This window comes from Schistocerca nitens, chromosome 3 (genome assembly GCF_023898315.1).
Source record: "Schistocerca nitens isolate TAMUIC-IGC-003100 chromosome 3, iqSchNite1.1, whole genome shotgun sequence".
In the NCBI taxonomy this organism is placed as follows: domain Eukaryota; kingdom Metazoa; phylum Arthropoda; class Insecta; order Orthoptera; family Acrididae; genus Schistocerca; species Schistocerca nitens.
Window position 1 is genome coordinate 562,302,874 of NC_064616.1, and position 17,027 is coordinate 562,319,900.

Sequence of the window (17,027 nt, forward strand, 5' to 3'; positions counted from 1 at the left end):
ACCCGCTGGGAAGAGGGTCAGGCCCGTCGTCTAGGGGCAAAACCTTTCCCCCGTTATCTAGTTTGCACCAGGACTGATGGAGATACTTTCACCAGTGTCAATCCTTTATTCTTTGTGGAACACATTGAAGACAAGTTCGGCGAAGTGGACTCCCTGAGCAAGATGCGGTCGGGTTCGTTGCTGATAAAAACTGCTTCAGCTGCCCAATCTGCAGCCCTTCGTGCCTGTACCCATCTTGGCACAATTCCTGTGTCCATTACCCCTCACCAGTCTCTAAATATGGTACAAGGTGTGATTTTTCACAGGGACCTCATCCTTCAAACTGATGAGGAACTTCGGGACAATCTCGGATGGCGGGGTGTTCACTTTGTTCGGCATGTTCAGAAGGGTCCTAAAGATAATCGTATTGATACTGGTGCCTTTATCCTGGCCTTTGAAGGGGATACCCTCCCTGAGAAAGTTAAGATTATGGTCTGTCGCTGTGATGTGAAGCCTTACATCCCTCCTCCTATGAGGTGTTTTAAGTGCTTGCGTTTTGGCCACATGTCTTCTCGCTGTTCCCAGGCCCCTCTGTGGTGACTGTGGACGTCCACTCCATGAGGGGAGTCCCTGTGTTCCCCCTCCTGTATGTGTAAATTGTCATGGTAGTCATTCTACACGTTCACCAGATTGCCCAGTAGATAAGAAAGAGAAAAAGATACAGGAGTATAAGTCCCTCGATCATTTAACCTACACAGAGGCCCGTAAGAAATATGCATGACTGCACCCTGTGTCCATGACATCTAGTTACGCCTTGGTTACATCTTCACCAATTCCTCCCCCTTCCTTACCCCCATCCCGGACCCCTCTCCTCCCCCCCTCCTCTGCGGCTCCCACACCTTCTCCTATGGGCGCTGCTCCCCCTCCCCAGCCGGAGAAGTGTCCCACTCCTTCGGCATCTGCCGGTCAAGGGCGCCTCTCCCGGGATTCCCCTTCCCGGCACCTTCCAGGTCAAAGGTCTGCTGCCGCGCGACAACCGCGAGAGCCGCGGTCTGTCGGCCCCCAGGTCGCCCGGTCTCTTTCTGTTCCTGATCTTGCTGCAGCTGGCTCCTTTATGCCACACAGCCCTCCTCGATCTCAGCCTGAAAAGAAGAAGAAACATAAGTCCCGGGACAAAGAGCCTCTGGTGTCACCGGAGGTCCCTTCCCCGACTTCACAACCGGATTATGACCTGTCGTTCATGGATGTCGGCCCCTCCTTGTCGGTGACGGGTGGGGACCCGGCGGTATGACTGGATTTAGCGTGTTCAGCCCTCATTTAAACCATCGTTCTGTGGTTCTCCAATGGAATTGTAATGGATACTATCGTCACCTTCCGGAATTGAAATCCCTTCTTTCGTCCTACTCTGCAGCTTGTGTGGTTCTCCAGGAATCTCATTTTACTGATGCTCACTCACAGACCCTCCTTGGGTTCCGTGTTTTCTGTCGAAATCGGGTTGGACCCTTGCGGGCTTCTGGTGGTGTTTGTACGTTGGTCCGTACAGACATTGCTAGCACGTGGATTCCTCTCCAAACTACATTGGAAGCGGTTGCTGTTAGGGTCCACTTAGACTCTGCAGTCACAGTTTGCAATCTTTCTCCCTCCTGACAGGACTCTTACACCTGCTGCCTTAACCACCCTTCTTCAGCAACTTCCTCCTCCCTTCCTCCTCCTTGGGGATTTTAATGCTCATCATCCTTTGTGGGGCAGTGCCTTTCCATCTAGACGAGGTCTTCTTATAGACCAATTTATTGCAGACCACGACCTGTGCCTTCTTAATGATGGCTCCCCTACTCATTTCAGTGCCGGTCATGGTACTTTTTCTGCCATTGATCTTTCTCTTTCTTCTCCCTCTCTCCTCCCTTCATTACACTGGTCGCCACACGACGACCTTTGTGATAGTGACCATTTCCTGTTGATTATCACGCTCCCTTCCCGCTCCCTGATGGACAGGTTACCTCGTTGGTCTTTCCACCGTGCCGATTGGCCTCTATACACTGCACAGGTAGAGTTTTCTCCCTCTTTGTCGGGTTGTATTGATGACGTCCTACGTGACATGTCTGACACGATTGTTCGCACTGCTAGCCTTGCTGTCCCGCGCTCATCTGGACCATTTCGTTGCCGGCAAGTCCCGTGGTGGAGTACGGCCATTGCCATTGCCATCCGTGATCGCCATCGAGCTTTGCAACACTTTGAGGCACCCATCCGTAGCCAGCCTTACTACCTTTAAACGCCTCTGTGCTAAAGCCCGTTATTTAATCAAACAGGGTAAGTGGATATGTTGGGAACGATTCATTTCTTCCCTTGGTTCTACTGTCCCTCTGTCACGGGTATGGGCTACACTTTGTTCTCTCCAAGGTTGCCATCGGCAGTCCACCCTCCCAGGCCTTCACCTCCCAGATGGCATTTGTACGGACCCATTAGTTCTTGCACATCATCTTGCGACCCATTTTGCAGTGGCGTCAGCCTCCTATCCAGCTGCTTTCCTTCATCAAAAACAGCTGGCTGAAGCTTCCACCTTATGTTTCACCCCTTGTGAGTCAGAATCTTACAACGAACCTTTTATTGAATGGGAATTTCTTTCTGCTCTATCTTCTTCTCATGATACGGCCCCTGGCCCAGATTCCATTCATAACCAACTGCTTCAACATCTCAGTGCTCCACAATGGCAACATCTTCTTCGGGTGTTTAACCGTATCTGGCTCCAGGGTGACTTCCCTTCTCAGTGGAGGGATAGCATTGTGGTTCCTGTCCTTAAGCCTGGTAAGAACCCCCTATCTGTTGACAGCTATCGGCCAATTAGTTTGACCAATGTTGTTTGTAAGTTACTTGAACGGATGGTAGCCCGTCGGCTCAATTGGGTCCTCGAATCTCAGGATCTATTGTCGCCTTACCAGTGTGGCTTTCGAGAGGGACGGTCTTCAATCGATCATTTACTTCGCTTGGAATCCGCAGTTTGGCAGGCTTTTTCCCAGCGCCGCCATTTGGTTGCAGTGTTTTTTGACCTTCGCAAGGCCTATGACACGGCCTGGCGCCATCACATCTTACTTACCCTTCATCAGTGGGATCTTCGGGGCCCACTCCAGATTTTTATCCGCCAGTTCCTGATCCATCGGTCATTCAGAGTTCGAGTTGGTACTGGTTTTAGTTCTCCACAGACCCAGGAGACGGGCATCCCACAGGGTTCTGTCTTGAGTGTCCTTCTTTTCCTCATTGCTATCGATGGACTTGTAGCCTCTGTCGGTCCCTTGGTCACCCCTGCCCTGTATGTGGATGATTTCTGCATTTGGGTTAGTTCCTCCTCGAAGGCATCTGCAGAGCGGCAGCTCCAGGTAGCTATACGGCGTGCCTCTGCATGGACCCTCTCACAAGGGTTTCAATTCTCTCCTTTAAAATCGCGAGTGGTCCACTTCTGTCGCCGTATTACGATCCACCCTGATCCAGAGCTCTATCTCGCTGCACGACGATTGCCTGTGGTCACAGTTTCGTTTCCTGGGTCTTCTTTTCGACAACAAGCTCACTTGGCTGCCCCATATCAGACTCCTGAAGGTAGGATGTTTCCGTAAACTCAATGTCCTTCGCTTCCTTGCCCACTCCTCTTGGGGTGCGGACCGTTCCCTCCTCCTCCGTCTTTATCGTGCTCTAGTTCTGTCTCGCTTGGACTACGGTTGTCAAGTTTATGGTTCAGCTGCTCCTTCCACACTGCATGTGCTGGATCCAGTCCACCATCGTGGTATCTGTTTGGCCACCGGTGCCTTCCCTACTAGCCCTGTTGATAGTCTCCTGGTTGAAGCTGGGATCCCCCCCCTTTCTGTTCGGCGGTCCCAGCTTCTGGTGTCTTATGCACTCACTATCCGTTCCTCTCACACTCATCCTTCCTATTCTATCCTGTTCCCAGACCATAGACGTCGCCCACCCGACTCCCGCCCTCGGGCGGGTTTAGCGGTTGGGCTGCGCCTTGCGTCTCTTTGCAGTGATTTTCAGCTTCCTTCTTTGTCCTGTCTTTCTTGCTCCCTCCCCTCCACCCCTCCTTGGTTAGTTCCTCGGCCTCGACTTCGGATGAATCTCCGCTGCGGTCCGAAAGATTCCATCCCCCCGGTGGTGTTCTGTTCCTTTTTCCGCCAAATTTTATGGGAGTTTCGGGATGCTGTTGTTTTTTACACTGATGGCTCTAAATCTGCTGATCGTGTTGGGTATGCCTTCACATCCTCTGTTGGAACGGAAAGTCATCTGCTGCCACCTACATGTGGGGTGTTTACTGCGGAATTGATGGCAATTTCCCAGGCCCTTACCTTTATTAAACAGTCCCAACACAACCGCGTTTTGTTATGCACGGACTCGATGAGTGGCCTTCTTGCTATTGACCGGTCTTTTTCGCGCCATCCCTTGGTCTCTGCCATCCATGACCATCTCGCTGATATTCACCGTGCTGCTTGTTCTATAGACTTCCTTTGGGCCCCTGGCCATGTGGGTATCCCGGGTAATGAGCTCGCTGATCGTTTGGCTGGGGGAGCAGTTACTTACCCCCCCGTTTTCTGTAGCCCCTCCTGCAGCGGATTTACGGCTTCACATCAAATCCCACTTCGCACAGTCATGGGCCAATTCTTGGGAGGCTACTCCCCTGTCTAATAAACTTCGTGCAATTAAGGTGACACCAGGCCCGTGGCGTTCTTCCTTTCGCATCTCCTGAAAGGACTCTACCACACTGTGTCGTCTCCACATTGGCCATACTCGGTTGACCCATGGTTTTCTTTTCCGTGATGAGCCTCCCCCACTATGTGGTTGTGGAGCCTTCCAGTCAGTAGCCCACATTTTGGTTGAATGCCCCCTTCTTTTGGCTCTGCGTGCTAAGTACAGGCTCCCCCACACTTTACATTTGATGTTGGCTGACGATTTCCGGATGGTCTCTCTGGTTCTCGGTTTCCTCCGGGAAAGTGGTTTTTATTCTCAGTTTTAAGGTTTTAATCTCTCTGGTGTTGGGGCAGGGTGGTGAGTGTTTGGGTGTCTCCCACTGTAAGCAATGTTCGGAGATTCCTGATTCACCTCCCTGACCGAATTCCTCTTTTCTTCCCCTTTTACTCTGTTTTTACCCCTTTTTTTTTTTAAGGCTTGGTTAGTCTTTCTATTCCCATACGTACTTTCTGCATTATAGCAGTTGTACCTTTTAAGTCACAGGTGGTCTTGCCTATGCTGCTTCAGCATAGTGTTGGGTTCGTTCTCTTACCGACTTCCCTCATTTTGTTTTTACCACTGACAACATGACTGCCTTTTTACGTTTTTTCCGTTTTTCCGTTTTATTGTTCTGACTTTACTGAGTTGTCCCATTAGCGGAATGGTGCATATTTGAAACAAGGGACTGATGACCTAGCTGTTTGGTCCCTTAAACCTCAACCAACCAACCAACCAACCAACCAACATCGTTGTGTGAGCTCTTAAACCACTGACAATAGGAGACAGGTTTTTCTGACTCCAAAGAATATAGCTTATGAACTACCTGAACTCTGTACGGTCATAACCTGAGACATTTAGTGGCTCCGTCGCAGGTTTAATAAGATGCTCCACACTCTTTAGACAACCAATGAAATGATTTACAGGGAGGTCACAGCAGAAACTCCCCCCCCCCCCCCCCCCCCAGGGGGTCCACAACTCTTTTGTGGACACGTGCGTAGCAAGCACGGGACCCCGAGCTAATGTAGCCCTCCTTCCTTTCCGGGCTGCATACCTTCCCTTTCCTCATCCGTCCCCGTCCCCCATCTTCGCCCCCCCCCCCCCCCACTCACCTGGCTCTTTCCTTCCCTTTCTCCCCCTCTGGGAGTATGGTTTGTGCCTACGTCCAGAGACGGACGCTCGAAACTGTTACAAATTCCTTGCTTTCTACACTTGCAAGTCTTCGTCCTTCCTCTGTCCTTCTCTTTTCCTTCCTTCTTCTCTTTGTCCTTTTCTCCGCTGCGTCGTTTGAGACCCCTCTTCTTTCCTTTCCGTTTCTCTTTTTGCCTCCCTGTGCGTGTCTGAAGGCCGACCCACGCACTGGTGACGGGGTAACGCGTAATTCCCCACCCCGGGTAGACAGGTAGGACACGTACGTACCCCCTGGTAACGGCCAGGCCCAGGGAAGGGTGATTACCCGAGCTGATACCTTCCGACTGTGCCGATTGGTCCCTCCGTCCGTTTGTCGGGAGGTGTGACCTGAGGTGTGAACAATCACCTAAGGCAGGAGTGCCCTCAGTGAGGGCCCCCACAAGGGAGGAGCGCGCCATCGGAGACACCGGTAATCATGGGGATTCTTCCGCAATGGTTTCCTCACCTTCCACTATGACTGCTCACAAACGTAAGTTCACTGAGTCTCAGCCACAGACAGTTCTTCCATCGTTGCTACAGTTCCTTGTTGTTTCTCGGTCTGACGAAGGTCACGACTTCTCCACAGTCAACCCTTTCATTATTCAGAAAGGTGTCGACGCAATTGCAGGTCCTGTAAAGTCTTGTTCCAGATTACGGAATGGCACCCTGTTGTTAGAAACAGTCGGTGCCCTCCAGGCACAAAAATTGCTGTGTACTTCTCTGCTCCACACCTTCCCTGTCCGGGTGGAACCACACCGTACCTTAAATTCCTCACGTGGAGTCGTTTATACACGCTCCCTCGATGGATTGTCTGACGAAGAAATTCAGCACTACCTGTCTGACCAGGGCGTAACGGCTGTTCATAGAGTTATGAAACGGGTTGACACGAACATCATTCCAACCCGCACTGTCTTCTTGACATTTGACAAAGTTCAACTCCCATCGAAAATCAAAGCAGGCTATGAGATAATTTCCGTTCGCCCTTACGTCTCAAACCCTACGCGTTGCTATCGATGTCAGCGGTTCAATCACACCAGCCAGTCCTGTTCCAATCCGGCCAAATGTGTTACGTGTGGCAAGGATGCCCATGAGGGTGCTTGTCCACCTCCATCCCCTTGCTGCATCAACTGTATGGGTGACCACGCTGCTTCCTCTCGAGATTGCCCCGTTTTTAAGGACGAAAAGCTCATCCAGGAAATAAGAGTGAAAGAAAAGGTGTCTACCTTTGCTGCTCGAAAATTATTCGCCAGTCGACAGCCCACTGTGCCTCAGACAGGAAAATACAGCACTGTCCTTGCTTCTCCTCGGCCAACAAAGGAGGCGGCCACGCAGACTTGTGACCTCAACTTTAGTGCCACGGTCGTCAGATCGGCCAGCGCAAAGATCGCCCGTTCAACCTCACCACTTTCGCCTGCCCACTCTATGGCTCACCCTTCGTCGGGTTCTGCTAAATCTCGAGCCCAAAAGTCACACCAAGACTTCCAAAAAAGAGCATACTCGTGAAGAGTTTTTACGTACCGCAACTTCACAACAATCAGATCCTCCTTCATCTAAACATCATACTTCCAAGAAGGCTACAAAGAAACCCAGTTCCTCTCCTCCTCCGCCAAGGCGTGTCCCATCTACAGCACCACCTGGCGGAAATCGCCCTCGGCCGTCTTCTGTGTCGCCGAGGCGCACTGCTGGTGGCCGGTCAACCGGCCGATCGCTGGTGGCAGGAGCTGCTCCTGACCAACCTATGGATCAGGATCTTCTGCCTTCGGCTGAATGCCATTCCATGCTGTCGGTCGCTAGCTCCGAGCAGTCTTTGAGTTGACAGCAACTTTGGTCACATTTCTCCATTTTCTGTTCACCCAATGTCCATTATCCACTGGAATATCCGCGGCATTCGAGCCAATAGGGATGAATTGTCGATCCCCTTACGATCCTACTCGCCGGTCATCTTCTGTCTTCAGGAAACAAAGCTGCGTCCCCATGACCGCTTTGTTCTCCCTCATTTTCAGTCCGTCCGATATGATCTCCCCTCTGTTGAAGGCACTCCAGCACATGGAGGACTCATGATTCTTCTACATGAAACTCTCCATTATTACCCAATCCATTTAAACACTTCCTTCCAAGCTGTCGCCGTCCGTCTTTCCCTTTCCGGATACACGTTCTCTCTTTGTACTGTATACATTCCATCGTCCACACCAATGGCACGAGCTGATCTCCTTCATCTTCTTGGTCAGCTTCCACCCCCCCCCCCCCCCATTTGCTGGTTGGGGACTTCAATGCCCACCACCCGCTTTGGGGATCTCCACATCCTTGTCCACGTGGCTCATTATTGCTAGACGTCTTCCACCAAGCGGATCTAGTTCGCCTCAACACTGGGGTCCCTACATTTTTATCTGCCTCCACGACAAATTTATCTCATTTGGACATTGCGGTCGGTACTGTTCCGCTAGCTCGGCGCTTCGAATGGTTCGCCCTTGATGATACACACTCGAGTGACCACCTTCCATGTGTCCTTAGACTGCAGCCTCAACTGCCATACATGCGCCCGCGACGCTGGAAGTTTGCCCATGCTGATTGGACACTTTTTTCGTCTCTAGCGACATTCGATGACCGTCACTTTCCCAGCGTCGACGATGAGGTCACCCATATTACCGACGTTATTCTTACAGCTGCGGAACATTCAATACCACGCACCTCCGAATTGCCCCGTCACCCCCCAGTTCCTTGGTGGAACGAGGCATGCCGTGATGCAATACGTGAGCGGCGACGTGCTCTCCGCGTTTTCCGCCACCATCCTACTTTGGCCAACTGTATCCGCTATAAGCAGTTCCGTGCGTGATGCAGTCGCGTCATCCGTGATAGCAAGAAGGAAGTTTGGAATCGGCTTCGACGCTTCTCAGGCGCGCCTAGTTTCTCCACGGTATCTGGGCTCACTGTCGCGCATGATACATTAGTGGACCCCGTCGCAATTTCTAACTCGTTGGGTCAGCACTTTGCTGAGATTTCGAGCTCTTCCAATTACCCGCCAGCGTTTCTCCCGCAGAAACGTGCAGCGGAAGTGCGACCTCTTGCTTTCTCCTCTCAAAATCGCGAAAGCTATAATACTGTTTTCTCCATGCGGGAACTCCAACATGCACTCTCTTCTTCTCACTCCTCCGCCCCAGGACCGGATGGTATCCACGTCCAAATGTTGCTGCATTTATCAACCCTTAGTCTGCATTACCTCCTTCGCCTTTATAATCTAATTTGGACCGACAGTACTTTTCCCAGACGATGGCGGGAAGCTATCGTCGTTCCCATTCCAAAACCTGGAAAGGACAAACATCTCCCATCTAGCTATCGCCCCATTTCTCTCACGAGTAGTGTCTGTAAGGTTTTGGAGCGTATGGTGAATTACCGTCTAGCGTGGTGGCTGGAATCTCGCATTCTTTTAACACCTGCCCAATGCAGATTCCAAAAGCATTGTTCTGCCGTTGACCATCTTGTTGCTCTCTCCACTTAGATGATGAACAATTTTCTCCGGAAACGCCAAACGGTAGCAATATTTTTTGATCTGGAGAGAGCATACGATACCTGTTGAAGGACAGGCATCCTCCGCACACTGTTCTCTTGGGGCTTTCGAGGTCAGCTACCCCTTTTTCTTCGCGAATTTATGGCAGGGCGCACATTTAGGGTGCGGGTGAACACTACTCTCTCCCGTACTTTCTCCCAAGAAAACGGGGTACCCCAGGGCTCCGTGCTGAGTGTTGTACTGTTTGCCATTGCCATCAATCCAATTATGGATTGTCTCCTTCCTGATGTCTCGGGCTCCCTCTTTGTGGACGATTTTGCAATCTACTACAGCTCTCAACGGACCAGCCTTCTTGAACGACGTCTTCAAGGATGTCTCGATTGCCTCCACTCTTGGAGCATCGAAACCGGCTTCCGTTTCTCTCCCAGTAAGACTGTTTGTGTTAATTTTTGGCGACGTAAGGAGTTTCTTCCACCCTCCTTACATCTAGGTCCTGTCAACCTTCCGTTTTCAGACTTCGCTAAATTCTTGGGTCTTATGTTTGACAGAAAACTGTGCTGGTCCTCCCACGTTTCCTATCTTTCGGCTCGCTGTCTGCAATCCCTTAACACCCTCCGTGTCCTGAATGGTACCTCGTGGGGAGTGGACAGAGTGGTCCTTCTCCGCCTCTATCGCACCTTAGTGCGCTCAAAATTGGATTATGGAAGCATAGTCTACTCCTCTGCTCGGCCGTCTATTCTTCGGCGTCTCGACTCTATCCACCACCGTGGATTATGTTTAGTGTCTGGAGCTTTTTACACTAGCCCTGTGGAAAGCCTTTATGCTGAGACTGCTGAACCTCCGCTGTCCAATCGGCGAGCAGTCCTTCTGAGTCGTTATGCTAGCCATCTGTCTTCGATGCCTGCTAATCCAGCCCATGACCTTTTTTCGACGCCTCCTTTGATGTAGGGTATGCAGGCCGCTCCTCCTCCCTACTACCCCCGGGGAGTCCGCTTCCGTCAACTGCTCCATTCTCTTTCCTTCCGCTTTCCTAAAACCTTCTTGACAACTTGGGGTACAGCACCGCCTTGGCTCCGTCCCCGGATCTGCCTGCTCCGTGACCTTTGTCGATTTCCCAAGGATGGTACCCCTACACTTGTTTGTCGGGCATTTGCTGCTCTATGTGCACAAATGACGGACGCCACATTTATTTACACTGACGGCTCGAAAACATCGTTAGGTGTAGGGAGTGCCTATATTGTTGGCGACACCCCAAATCACTTTCGGCTTCCCGACCAGTGTTCGGTTTATACTGCGGAGCTTTACGCTGTTCTCCAGGCTGTCCACTACATCCGCCGCCATCAGCGGATACAGTACGTAATCTGCTCAGATTCTCTCAGCTCTCTCCTCAGTCTCCAAGCTCTTTACCCTGTGCACCCTCTGGTCCACCGGATTCAGGACTGTCTGCGCTTGCTCCACCTGGGGGGCGTCTCGGTGGCGTTCCTCTGGCTCCCGGGACAAGTTGGTATCTGTGGAAGTGAGGCGGCCGATATTGCAGCCAAGGCTGCAGTCTCTCTTCTTCGGCCAGCTATTCCATCGATTCCTTTCGCCGATCTACGGAGTGTTTTATGTTGTCGTGTTGTTCATTTATGGCACGCGCATTGGTCAACACTTACCCATCATAAATTGCGGGAAGTGAAAGCTCTTCCTTGTGCTTGGACCTCTTCCTCCCTAACGCGTTGTCGGGAGGAGGTAATTTTAACTAGACTCCGGATAGGGCACTGTCTTTTTAGCCATCGACATCTTTTAAGCGGCGATCCTCCCCCACTCTGTCCCCACTGCTCTCAGCTGTGGACGGTAAGACACCTTTTAATTGAGTGCCCCTATTTTAATCCGTTACGCTCCCGTCTACAGCTATCGCCTGATCTATAGTCGATTTTAGCAGATGACACGCGCTCAGCCGACCGCGTTCTCCAGTTTATTAGTGCCAGTGAAACGACGTCAGTCATTTGAAGCCTTTTTTGGGGACAACCAACCCCTTTCTGTAGTGGATTTTTAAGCCTTCCTTCTGCTTTTAGTTTCTCCAATTTTATGACTTTGTTCCAATTGCTGCTGGTTTTCAATTTCGGTTTTTTACTGTTTCCTAAGTCACGGGCTGGGCGCTCATGACCATAGCAGTTTTGCGCCCAAAAAAAATCAGAAACTCGCCGAGTGAGGTGGTGTAGTGTTTAGTACACTGGACGCGCAATGGGGAGAGTGACAGTTCAAACCCGTGTCTGACCATCCTGATTTAGATTCTTCGTGATGTCCGTAAATCACTTCAGGCAAATGCCATGACGGTTCCTTTGAAAGGACATGGCAGACTTCCTTCCCCGCTCTGATGGGACTGATGACATCGCTGTTTGGTCCCCTCCCCCAAACCAACCAACCACAGCAGGGACTGCTGAAAACTCCATAAATTCTGGTGTTATGGGACCATTGCTTTTCACAATATATATAAATGACATAGTAGATAGTGTTGGAAGTTCCATGCGGCTTTTCGCGGATGATGCTGTAGTATACAGAGAAGTTGCAGCATTAGAAAATTGTAGCGAAATGCAGGAAGATCTGCAGCGGATAGGCACTTGGTGCAGGGAATGGCAACTGTCCCTTAACATAGACAAATGTAATGTATTGCGAATACATAGAAAGAAGGATCCTTTATTGTATGATTATATGATAGCGGAACAAACACTGGTAGCAGTTACTTCTGTAAAATATCTGGGAGTATGCGTGCGGAACGATTTGAAGTGGAATGATCATTGTTGGTAAGGCGGGTACCAGGTTGAGATTCATGGGGAGAGTGCTTAGAAAATGTAGTCCATCAACAAAGGAGGCGGCTTACAAAACACTCGTTCGACCTATACTTGAGTATTGCTCATCAGTGTGGGATCCGTACCAGATCGGGTTGACTGAGGAGATAGAGAAGATCCAAAGAAGAGCGGCGCGTTTCGTCACAGGGTTATTTGGTAACCGTGATAGCGTTACGGAGATGTTTAATAAACTCAAGTGGCAGACTCTGCAAGAGAGGCGCTCTGCATCGCAGTGTAGCTTGCTCGCCAGGTTTCGAGAGGGTGTGTTTCTGGATGAGGTATCGAGTATATTGCTTCCCCCTACTTATACCTCCCGAGGAGTTCACGAATGTAAAATTAGAGAGAGATTAGAGCACGCACGGAGGCCTTCAGTTGTTCTTCCCACGAACCATACGCGACTGGAACAGGAAAGGGAGGTAATGACAGTGGCACGTAAAGTGCCCTCCACACCGTTGGGTGGCTTGCGGAGTATGAATGTAGATGTAGATCAGGTTGACAGTTTACAGACCTTTCATTAACACTTCGTGTTTCACAAACTGCTGTTTTCTCTGGATAGGGACATTAGGGAATTTCTCATGGATAATCTCAGCACACTGCTTTTAAGATTTTACAGTGAAGTAAGATTCATAATGTGATGCTGCTCATGCATGAGCAACATGTCAAATTGAGTAAATGTCACCTAACACCAATGCACACCCTTGTGTGCGTGCGTGTGCCGAGTTTGGAGTTGATGCCCTACTAGACATTTCCCAAGGTTAGTGCTATGAACAACAATCAATCAACAACACAGAGGAATCATAATTATTTTTAACACAAACTACATAAATATTTATGGTCTGGATTTTCTGAATTACCCTGTACTTAAGGCAGGACCTAACCAGGACAAGACTTTGCATTAATTCTCTCATTTTTACATACATGTTACCCTCTGTGATGAATGGTTGGAGGGAGGGGAAGAAATGCAGTGTAGTACTACTATGGTCTGTAAAAATCATGTCTGCTCATAAATAAATTTAATGATCAATGGTTGCTTAACTACATTGATGAATAAAACATGAAAGTTTAAATATACATTGAACTTACTACAGTTCTGTAATTCTAAGCATTTAAGCAAGCCTTCCAAAACTTTGTGTTTCATTTGTTTATAGTTGCGCATAGGCAGGATTATATTTGATGAGTTTCATATTTAATTTCTTTTGCCTGATTTTACTGTGTTTTTCAACAAGTAGAAAAAGATAGTTCATGAAATACTGTTTCTTGTTCCAGGATGTGATCTGGGGTGTGACATACGAGATAGACAAAGAGGACGAAGAAAATGTTGTCTCGCATCTGGATTTTCGTGAGAAGGATGGCTATACCAAAAACACAGCACTATTTTATCCTGTAGCAATTGAGACAACACAAGAAATAACCAAACTCAATCCATTTGAAGTAGTGCTGTACATAGCAACAGAAGATAATAAATTTTTCATGAGAGATGAAACTTTTGAGGAAACAGCTGCATGCATTGCAAGTGCTCATGGACCGAGTGGCAGTAATGCAGAATATTTATTCAACCTCGCAGCAGAAATGAGATGCATTGCACCTCATTATGATGATACCCATCTCTTTGCTTTAGAAAATGCTGTACGAAAAATACAAAGCAACAAAGAGTCTACTGCCAAAGCATGAGCAGAATCTGAAGTTAAGATACTCTGGGCCTGTATACAACTTTGATGTATGCCCTGGTTTGACTTTCTATAGTTCCTCTATGCCACCTTCCTCCTCCCTCCTGACCTTCCCCTCCCCCCCCCCCTCCCCAGAATATTTCTTTACTTTTATCATCCATTGGAGAAAGGTAAAATCATAGAGATGCATCTACAGCTCCTTTTACATGATCAACTTTCGTTTGTCAGTTGACTTCTCACCGAGCGAGGTGGCGCCGTGGTTAGCACACTGGACTCCCATTCGGGAGGACGACGGTTCAATCCCGTCTCCGGCCATCCTGATTTAGGTTTTCCGTGATTTCCCTAAATCGTTTCAGGCAAATGCCAAGATGGTCCCTTTGAAAGGGCACGGCCGATTTCCTTCCACATCCCTCCGTAACCCGAGCTTGCGCTCCGTCTCTAATGACCTCGTTGTCGACAGGACGTTAAACACTAATCACCACCACAATTAACTTCTCAAGACAAATTTGCCTACTGCAGCGATCCTGGTGTTTTATTCCTTTACAGAATCTCATCGGTTTGAAGTGCTCATTTTCATTTACACGTCAGCGAAAAAATTTCAAGTGATGCAAGAGCTGTCTGGCGTGCAGTTTGGCATCTGATCTGTGAAAATGAGGTTATGAGGGACTATCCTTTTTATGAAAAATATGGTACATAATGTAGGAACAAGAAAGGATAATGCTTTTGTATGTCCATCCTTTTAGCAGGACGTCTCTGGAAAGATGGCCGTTTACTATCGTGACAAAAAATAAAAACACCTACAGCTGTCCTTGTGATTTTATTTTGTCGCTACCAGTTTCGACGCTTCATTGCATCACCTTAAGGCTGTTTTGAAGCAGTACGACCTGTACCGCATCAAAACAGGCTGAAGATGATGCAATGAAGCATCGAAACTGGTAGTGACAAAATAAAATAAAATCATAAGGATGGGTGTAGGTGTTTTTTTTTTTTTTTTTTTTTTTTGTCAAGAAAGGATAATAGTTTATTCATGACAAAAGGATTCATAGTGGTCATTCTAGTCAAAGGTCACGTGGTAAATTCTTCACACTTCTGAGAACTGAAAGAATACGAAAAGTGTCGTCCAAACTTTTCGAACATGTAAAATTATTTGTTCAATCATATATATATATACTTGCGAATATGTGAAAAATCTAGAATGCAGTAAATAGCACCTTTTTGCTTCGTACTCTGTATCTTGTTTTCCTTGCTAAGTGCCAAAAGCATTGAAAATTACTTTTCTCGACAAATAATTCCTACTTTTTCATAGTTCAAATAATTTTCATTAAAACACATTTATCTGTTTCCATTCTTATTTCTGCATGGTGTAGTAGAACATAAGTGCCTTTGTGGTTTCAGTATTTTTTCTATCTTGTAAGACAACATTAGTAGGGAATAATATCAGGACCTTGTGTAACTTTTCAGTGTGTTAAGAAATCATAAAATCTATTTCTATAAAAGAGTGAGCTCAACCAGCCTAGGGCATGTTTCTAATTTGAGACTCCACTGAATTCCCTTGTTTCTGTGCATGCACAGTCTGCAGCATACTCGGAAATTTAGAACTCCACAAAAGTTGCTCATGTACAAAGAGTCTAATACTGAATTAGTAACACAGCAGAGGAAGACAAAGTTCTGGAAGGGGCTAACAGTCAGTATTAATGCAGCTTTTAAAAAGAAATTGCTCGTGTGTGTGTGTGTGTGTGTGTGTGTGTGTGTGTGTGTGTGTGTGTGTGTGTATTTTGTATCCTGACATAATTGGCTTTGTTGATTTTCTTTCATTGTGTGACAATGAAATATGATTGGTTACAAACTACTTACAATTGGAAACCTATTTTTAAAAAAATGACATATACATGAGTCTTCTAGTCCTGATCATATTTTGGTATGATGCTGCTACATGTGTGTCAAAAATTTCAGCATTACTCGGAAGACCAGAATTACATTCTTTGATGTACACTGCTTATTTCTTAAATAAATAAATCCTTGTTTCCTAGTCACACTTATGAAGTGGTTATATGAGCACACTGATATACAGTATTTTCTAGAAAACCAACTGTTCCAGCTTGGATTCTCTTCAGTGAGCTCTGAGCTTTGAGTGGTATACATGTCCTGACATGAATTCTTGCAACAAGAACAATGTATACCATCCTGAAAAGCATCTGTATGATCTGGACCACACAGTATCATTCTTGTTGTGATATGTAACAGGTTAATGGACACTTCACAAACCATATTGAAAGTTTTTTTATGAAAACTTTCAGCCTTAAGTTACCTAACATATTTCTGTACTACTTTTGATTGATGTATTCCTAGCTGTGATATTGTATTGTGTAGTTGTATTACAAAGTGTCTTATTTAAAAGCAATTCCACTGATGTGAAGTACCTTTAGTTTGTGTGTTCACAAATGAGTAGTATTGAAGAAAGTAGTTTGTCATAGTACAGAAGTCAGTAGTTCATATTTTTCTTGAACAACATTCCACTGTCTTCAACTGAGTAAAGTGGTAAATTGAATATGCTTGTACAAATTAGAGTATTTTAATTGAAATGAAATGCCATTTAATAAATTTGTTTTGATATAAATGTACTTTACTTTTGAAATAAATTACTTTTAATGATAGTTGTTAATTAAATGCATCTGTTTATCGGTCCATTACTTTCTGATGCAGTCACAGTAAGCAACATATGAAAATAACGATTGAAAGGCAGCATTCAATCACCACCAATAAAAAATTAGTAGATCTTAATTTTTCCTGCTGCATAATTTCATATCTGTGACTGGATCAGATGGTGCAGGAGTAATGCACTGGCTACATAATAACTCAAGATTTTGAAGCAGTAGGAGGTAGTGTGCTAATGTCTTTCTCTCACAGTGCCATTTGAAACAGAGCTGTCAATGTTTCCTTGTAATTGGTCTGATGTTACATTGTTGAACAGAGATGTGAAGAGTATTTCCATGCAGGGGTGATTTTGAGGTGTATTAGAGAAGTACATGAGTAGCAAAGTCAGATAAATGTGGAAAACCTATAAAATAACCAATAGTGATGTAGGGGACATTGTTGATATGCAGAGATTGATAGCAGTTTTGACTACCATATTGCACCAAAGAGTGACAACAGAATTTCATCTATTAC

The 17,027-nt window shown here is 47.2% G+C and overlaps 1 protein-coding gene across 2 annotated transcripts in view; it reads left to right on the forward strand.

The window, feature by feature from the left end:
* LOC126248470 (putative glutathione-specific gamma-glutamylcyclotransferase 2) overlaps positions 1–16,513 on the forward strand; it is a 47,830-nt gene extending 31,317 nt beyond the window's left edge. For both annotated transcript variants that reach the window (XM_049949482.1, XM_049949483.1), the window contains exon 3: positions 13,459–16,513. In XM_049949482.1, the coding sequence (XP_049805439.1) occupies positions 13,459–13,863 (405 nt within the window). In that variant the 3' untranslated portion in view covers positions 13,864–16,513. The remainder of the gene's footprint in view (positions 1–13,458) is intronic.
* Positions 16,514–17,027: the final 514 nt, after the last annotated feature.